Raw genomic sequence first — 8466 nt, 5'->3', positions numbered from 1 at the left:
ATGAATATAATTTATACAAACAAAAGCTCTTTTGGAGTCCTCCATAATTGTTTTAAAGTGGGAAGAGTTTCTGAGAGAGAGAAAAAAATTAAGAAACATGGATCTGTGACAAACTGGATGCTTTGCTTAAGGTTTCTAACTGTGTTCCCAATGACTTTAAAGCTCTACAGGCTCAGCAGTAGGAAAACTACAGTATATTGAAAAATTAGAGCAGGGGCACAGCATTAAAGAAGCTCAACTTCTTCAAGACTTTCCAGGATCTATTATCCAGATTAATCTTGCTAGATAATTTTGACTGATCCAATACTGAATTTATGGTTTAGCTGTGTTTAAATCAGGGGTAGGAACATATGCATGCCACCTCCTTGCTGCCAACCCAGACCACAACTAATAGTATAGTTTCATGCCACACAGCTTGTTGTTTAAGCCCTAAGCTGTGTAACAGAGAAAAAAACCCAACTCCCCCCAAACAGTCCAGATTACTTTGTATTACCACCTTTTCTAGAGTCCACTCATCAGGTTTCCCCCACCTCCCAGACTTAAGTGGGAAAATATTAACACAAAGCGTCTGTCATTTCCCTTATGACTTGATAAATATACCTTGTTCTCACTGGCATGTTTGCAGTTTCCTCAATGGTTTCATTGTCCTGTGATTAAATTACACTAAGAAACCTTTCCAGCTATCTTTTTCCAAGTCAATGAGCAGGCTATACAGACCTCATTCAGTTTTAATATGGTTAGAAGCCAGAGCAACCGCAGAAAGCAGATAAAAAGTTTTCCACTGTATGCCTCTGCAGCTTGTCCCAGTCTCTTTCAAAGTTTTTCATCTAGTCTTTTTCAGGTACTGTTAAAACAATTCATAATTATCCTGCACAGACTTGAGCAGAAGCTGAACGTGTAATTAGATTTGATTAACAGATACCAATTAATGCTGCTTCCCTAAATCAAATTAGGTTTTAGGAAACAAAAAAAGCATTGTAACTAGCATTTTAAGAGGTTCAGATAATTTTAACCAGTCTCCCAAATGCGGATAAGCAACCTTTTCTTAGCCACTTCTGCTTTTTCAAAAGTGATAGCAGTTCCCTGACATGTTTAGAACAGCATTCAATGCAAACAATCCAATGCATTGCTTTGCAATACAAACTGCACTTCCAGTTTTTTTTTAATTACTATAGTCCCTGTCTTAGCTTATATAGCAATAGCACTTAGACTTATATACCGCTTCACCATGCTTTACAGCCCTCTCTAAGCAGTTTTACAGGGTCAGCATCTTGCGCCCAACAATTTGGGCCCTCATTTTATCCACTTCGGAAGGATGGAAGGCTGAGTCAACCTTGAGCCTGGTGGGATTCAATCTATCAAATTGCAGTGGGAGTAGCTTGCAGTACTGCACTCTAACCACTGTGCCACCCAGGCTCCTCATAATCATGATAAACCCCGGTTTCCTTGTAGCTATTTCATCTTATGATTCCATTGAATTTTGTTATTTTCCCAAAAAAAGAAAAATGCAGAAGTGGATATATTTAAGATAGGGGGTGTTGCATGGCCTTTCAGGTCAGATTGCAAAAGTGCATTGAAGCACGTAGGAAACCTCAAAGCAAAGGCATCTTTTCCTAGGACATGCAGACACCCTCTTGCAGCCACAGGAACCTCCTCTCCCTCCCAAAACAGACCTTCTGGTCCCCAGCCTCAGAGATGCCACCAGATTCAACGCATAGCCATTCAAATATCCTAAACAAAGTAAACAATTCCAAGTACACAGTGTGTAAGGTCACAGACAATATTATTAGGAATAGAACTTAGTGTTTCTTTTGAATCCAGTTATTCAATTAGAGAAGGCTCTGCCCTAATTCTTAGCAGAATATTGAAGATAAAAAAAACTAGAATGTACAAGAATTAGATCCATTGTTTTATTCATAGTTTGATTTAAAATTATAGCATAATCACATAATCATTAAGTCAAATAGGAAGTCAATACAAAAGGAATGCATACATTTCCCCCACCCCATCCCAAGGTTTATAATGTAAGTACTTGACAATGCAATGGATGTATACAGACTCTGGGTAACTGACTAAATCAGAGACAAGTGTGCATTTAAAGCCATGATCACACATAGTAAGTGAACAAGACTGTCTGGGTGTGGTTCTGCCTTTAAGACTTTCCATTATTTATTTCTGAAGAGTCAAACATTTGGATAACATTATAGTACCAGTTTTAGTTCAAATTACTTACTGTACAGAACGCTTTGCATAGAAATAATTTGTGCAAATATATCAGTTTCAATCTTTAAAAGGTACACACTTTAAGGATTAATATTTCAGGATTTAAACATTGTGTATTTTCACTCAACATTAAATTATTTGCCCAAAGATGTTTCACTGAAAGAATAAAATAAACACTAATTGCACCAAAACTGACATTTAGAAATTACCCCCAGAAACTTTTAGGAGGAGGCTATTATAAGGAAAACTATTCAGGTTTAATTTTATATAAGTTGATTATTTGATAACTTATTTTATATTGGCCATTAGCAAATATTCTTACAATAGATTTTAAATATCTTATTCTGCTGATGTATTTGGTTCACTTACAGCTTTGATAACATTGAAAAAAAAATTACAGTAAATGTTTTCCAATTGGTTTTAAGGTGCAAACTTCAATTTTGAACCTTTATAACAGACTTTTTTAAAAAAAATCAATGGAATAACTAGAAAAATCCAAAGTGAAATTTTGAATGGAACTGCTTCTGCTGGATATCTTTGTATCTTAAATTAAGAAAAACAAACCACACTTCAGCATTTGTTTTCATTTTTTACTGGTTTTATAAGCTTAGAGGATGAGTGTCATTTTCAAATCGAGCTCCTTATTTTTGCATAGCTTTATCAACTCTTTCCTCTCGAAGGCATGATCCATGGCTTGTTGCATTTCTCTTATATTGTCAAGTTCAAGGTGTTGAATATTAGAGCCCACAGGCTATCTTCTGAATCAAATTATTTTTGAAGGAAGGTTGATTCAATTCATCAGATATTCTTATTAAGCATCCTGGTCAAATTGGTATCAGTGACTGAACTGTTGCTTAACTCTACTGGCTGGATACAAGTATTTTATTCTGGGTTGTTTGTTTTTTAATAATTCTCAGAATACTGAGGTCTCACCATCTTAGATGAATTAGGGAACTTGGTAGGGAAGGATGTTGTTTTCCCAGATCAGATGCTTTAACAAAAGTACAGGAGCGAGACTGAGAATATGAAGAGGCCAGTAGTTGACTGAAGATAATTTCCATGTCCCTTGGTGGTGCTATTTATGTTATGTGATACAGAAGTCACGGATGAATTATTGTGAGGAGCAACTGTAGTTTTATTAGCTTCCCCCTAAATAGGCAAAAGAAAAAAAGAGATTGTAAAATCAATGAGCACATGTTGCATTCTGCCTTCCAGGGCTTATAATGTATTGGTCTATGTTATTACATTAGTCTGCACAGATTGTAAAGATAGTTGTGGCTGGTTTTTTTTTAATTTCACCATGAATTACACATTCGCATATGTTTCACTGCCCTTCCTAAAAAGTACACTTTAAAGAGCATAATTCTATATTCAGAAATAAGCCCCTGGAGCTTACTTATATGTTAACCGTATGTAACCTGCAAAACAAACAATATGAAATCTTTTTCTTGAGATATATCAGTCCTGAGGCAATAAGAAAAGAACTCTATGACAGTTAGAATGAGAATTCACAGCTCAGCTTTTTGTATACCCCATATCAATAATGACACTGACAACTTGGAAATAATACTCTAACATCAACATACCAATCACCTACCCCAATACTTCCTCATCTATCAAATCACAATTTATCTGAAATGTATATTTTCTCTTTTAACTATGTCAGATTTTACTGAGACCAGATCAAAGCTAGCAATCAGAAAATACAAATGCTATTCAGGTAATCTTAGAAGAATTGATAGCTTGTCATTCATTCTCCAGTTGAGTTTATAAAGAAGTCTACACTGGATTCGGGCATTACATTACATCATAACATGCTTGTTTGATTTTGGCTTACATGATATGAAAAACCTTACTTCCAGCTTATTTAACATTTCTGATTAAATACTCACATTAATAATGCTGGGTATTTTGATACTTTTAACAAGTGAAAGATTTTTAAGGTGAAAAGTCTAAAACAGGGTATATAAATAACTACAAGACCAGAGGTAAAATTGCACAATAAATCTCTTTATTTTTTTTGTTCTGGTCATTGCATGCCATGACAGGCAAATGAAATAATATGTTTTAGGAATTTAAATTACTTGAAATGGCTTTGAAATTACTTGAAATGATTTCTATGGCACAGGTATTATTTCTTTTGTTTTGGTTACTATGTAGTCAACAAGACTTTTAGAAACCTGACTACAACATAAAAACTGGCTCAAATAATGACATGAATAGGACAAGCACATACCACACTTTCAGATCTGCTATTAGATTTGAGCACATGCATTGTCTATCTCCAGCCACTTAGCACTAATTTTTATTTCAAGAATTTTTTAAAAGTTGCATAAAATTAGAAAAGCAGGCATATGCTGACTGAGCTAAAACACCCCCTTAAACCAAGCTGGATTATGGCTCAACTGGCTTTGTGATCCCAACTATTACAATTTACGGCTTAATTTGAAGCCTGAACCTAGTCAACTATGGGTTAATCAGTAAGCCATGGATCACAGATTTGTGAAATTTGTGAATCAGCCCACAAAAATACCTTTGTAACCTATTTTTTGATATAGAAGTCCTTTGTACTACAGCACCAATTTGATATGGTGGTTAAAATGTACCAGGTTTGAAATGAGAAGAATATGAATTCCAATCATCCCCACTAGGTAGATGAGGCTAGGAAATCACCTCTACATGAAAGCTAAAACTACTTTTATTGACATTGGATAAATAAGAGAAATTTGCCAGTTCAACTGTGGTGCCTAGAGACCACTTGAGCCACTTCTGAAGGAAAGATAGACCAACTTATGTCATGTTAATAATGTCAGACTTCAACTACTCTATGAAGAATATCTGATCTGGCATCTGAGAACGTATTGGGAAGCAGGGCAGGTTTTGAGTATCTATTTCATTTAACAATAATAGATGAAAGGTTGCCATATACTGATTGCAAACCCACCATAATATTCCCCAAGCCACATATGTTATACATCAGGTCAGTTTCACCCCATCCATTTCAAATGGAGAGATGTTTATTTTGAGCAAAATTTATACTCAGTAAGCACTGACAGTCCAGTCAAGTTTAAGAGGCAGCATTCATATCTGCTCATATATTATCCACATTAAAATTTTAATTTCAGAAATCCTACACACAATGATGTTTTTCCTTAATAAAAGGGAATTCCAACTTGCGAAATGCACTTGCATGATTGCCACCTAACTCTTTATTGTATATTCTCGTTGTTTAGAATAAGTTCTTATGTTGCATTTCACACTTACAGAGCAACAACACCATGTACAGTTAACATATGTTAGCTGTGAAGTTCAAGTCAGAAAGCTGGGAGGATATACTGCACATAGGAAGCATACTCAAATAAATCATTTTGTTACATACTACCAAAGAAATTCTCTACTGTTAAGTTTGATGCTGCTTTTTCTATTAGACCGTTACAATAACAAATTCACTTCCACAAAAAGCTGCAGATTATCTAACAAGAACTAAAAAGTAAACCTTACAGATTTTTTAATCAAACTTTTCAAGCCACTCCAATCTGTTCTCAAAATGTTTCCCCAAAGTCCCTTTCATTTCTGTTAAATATTCGCTCCAATTTTATTTTTTTCTATTCCTTTAGCAAACACTTTCTCCTGCCTTCAACTACATCTGCTAAGCTGATATAAAGTAACAAGACTGAAATGCAAGTCCTCATTTCTTTGAAACTAGCTACATAAAATATTAACCTGCTACAGCTTCTATTGTAGTACTGTAGTATTGAAGTACTAACTTGTGCTTTTTTTAAAATGCCAAGTCAGGCAGGGCTTCCCAAATTTCTTCAAAGATTTACATAATCATGAAAGGCATGAAAAAGCATATATATTTCTAGAAAGTTATTACTTGAAAGTTTATTTAATAAAGAGAGCAGATTCTTAAGCTATCTGCTATACTAAAATTCACAAGAATTTCTATAGCAGTATCCAGTGGTTAAGGAAAAAACAGGGCTGTGAATTCAAAAAGAAGACTAGGATTTGGAATGTATATATACCAGTACTTCACCTGCCTGGATCACCCACAAGCCAAAGTGAATTTCTAAAAAGTGTTAGGGAGGGCGGCCACAGAAGGCACAGCTGACTCTCCCATAGATGCTACCCGCATACATCCAAATTACATTTTGCCTTCCAGTCTGGATCTCCACACAACTCAAGTACAGTACACACAATTATACACCAAGAATAGAACGTAAAACCCACAGAGAAGTCTGACAGAGAATAGTGAAGTCTCTCAGCAATTTGCTCTTCAACACAGCAAGAAAATCTAACATGAGAAAATCTAACATGGGGGGAAGAGAAACATTCCAACTCTCAGCTACTTCAACCACTATGTATTACTAAGTTCAGCAACACTAGGTGGTCTGCAGCCCTACTCTAGCAATAGCACTTAGACTTATATACCGCTTCACAATGCTTTACAGCCCTCTCTAAGCAGTTTACAGTCAGCATATTGCAGCCATAATCTGGGTCCTCATTTTACCGACCTCCCAAGCAGCAGCTGCTAGCCTTTTAGGAAAAGGCAGATGGAAGACTTGTCAGGCAACCGCATTTTCCTACTTTCAAGTTTCCACAAAACATAGCTTTCCTATCACATTGATTTTAGATGGTTGATAATGCAGAGTTACTTTTTTTTAAAAGCCATTCTAGGCAGCTTTTGCAAAACTGTTAAAAACTGCTACACCATGTAGCTTTTCAGATACGTTATTCCAATTCAATTGCAGCCTAACCAACAGGCAATTTTATTTTATCCAAAACTCTACAAGAAGTCTATTTTTATCCCCTCAATGGCGTCGCATATGGGTACTTGCCTTCTCCAGCTAGTAGTGGCTAGGATGAAAACATTCAGGCGCTAATTCCTAATGTAACCTTAGTCAAAATTCAGTGGGATGTTTATTTCTGAGCAGACGTATATGGAACTGCAAAAGGAAGCTAAAGGGGAACGGGTGGTCAAGTTTTCTCCTTTAAAAAAAAATGTAAAAGAATTTACTTTCTTTAAAAAGATCAGAAGTGGGGAAGGAGGACGACGCTCAATCTTCCCTAGGAAATTGGGAAAAGGAGGCAACAGAAGGCTGGAACTGAGTCTGCAAATCTGCAAAACTTAAGTTAGAGAACTGAATTCCAGGATTCATCCACACATCACATTAAACCATGCTTAAATTCAGTTTACTGAATGAACCACAGATGCCTAGGTTTACCCAACTGGCTATGCCCGAACCAACCAAGCCACATGTAAAGGTTCAGCGCGATCTGGAAACTTTTTTTAAAAAAAAACTCTGTCGGGGAAATTTCTCCCTCGCCCCCGCGCGCCCCCCCCCCCAACCCACCTCAAAATTGCAACTTATTAATGCAAAATTCGCGCGCGGCTGGAAAGCAAAACCCGGGTAGGAGCCCCTGAGGAGGATGGTGGCAACGCTAATAAGAATAAACGTCCTCTGCTCCTCGGCCCCCGCGACACCTATTCCGGGGCGCGGGGTGTCCCGCTGCTGAAGGCTTGGGGTGAAGCGAACCCGCGGCTGGGCAGGCCTCGCGGTCGGTCGCTCACCTGAGAGGGTGAAAGCAGCGCCAGGACAAAAAGCCCGAAGACGAGCCGCCAAGCCAGCGTCCTGCCCATGTCTGCTCGTGCCGGGAACGCCGCTCGTCCCGCCCCGTAAGTGCTTCTCCTCAGGTGCAGCGGCGGAGGCCGGTTTTTATGCGCGCACCAAGCGGCGGGGAGGGGGGCGGGTCCAGGGCCTCGTCGCCCCCGCCTCCTTTATTTCGTTCTGTTTGTGGGACGACCCTCCCCCGCTTCTCCTCCTCTGACTCCCTTTCAGGAGCGCCTTTCCGTACTGGAAATAAAACACCAGCATAGCGAAACAGGGAAGGCGGGGAGGACGAGGGAAGGAAAGCTGGGGATGCTCCTGGCCTCTTTTAGTTTCAGTACAAAAGCTTTCTTTTTTCTAATTTTTTATTTTATTTTAATTATAAGTATACAACAGGGTGCATCCGTTCTGGCATTACAATTGTTATACATATGTAAATTTTACTTCACCATTTACAATCCTCTTGTTTGATACATTGTTTACTAATTATTCTAATCATCATTGCTACTTATGCAGATTCCACCTTGTTTTTTTAATTCTAAGGTTAGTCTGTCCAGGCAGCCTTGGTGTCTAAACTTTGATGAATTCAGATTCATCTAAACGATGAATTCATCTAAACGATGAGTTCAGATTC

The 8466-nt window shown here is 37.7% G+C and overlaps 1 protein-coding gene across 1 annotated transcript; it reads right to left on the bottom strand.

Annotated features, from left to right (window-relative positions):
• Positions 1–1896: 1896 nt before the first annotated feature.
• Positions 1897–7916, bottom strand: CD24 (CD24 molecule). Its single transcript, XM_026666625.2, has 2 exons — positions 7796–7916; positions 1897–3372 (listed from the first exon to the last, which is right to left on the bottom strand). Exons 1-2 carry the CDS (start codon positions 7862–7864, stop codon positions 3217–3219), a joined length of 225 nt encoding a protein of 74 aa, XP_026522410.1. The 5' UTR covers positions 7865–7916; the 3' UTR covers positions 1897–3216.
• Between the last annotated feature and the right edge of the window lie 550 nt (positions 7917–8466).

The sequence above is a fragment of the Notechis scutatus genome, chromosome 1 (genome assembly GCF_049901735.1).
Source record: "Notechis scutatus isolate UNSWTSFEM ecotype Mainland chromosome 1, rNotScu1.2, whole genome shotgun sequence".
Classification (NCBI taxonomy): Eukaryota; Metazoa; Chordata; class Lepidosauria; order Squamata; family Elapidae; genus Notechis; species Notechis scutatus.
Note: the sequence above shows the minus strand (reverse complement) of the source record. Positions and strands in the feature narration are given on the sequence as shown.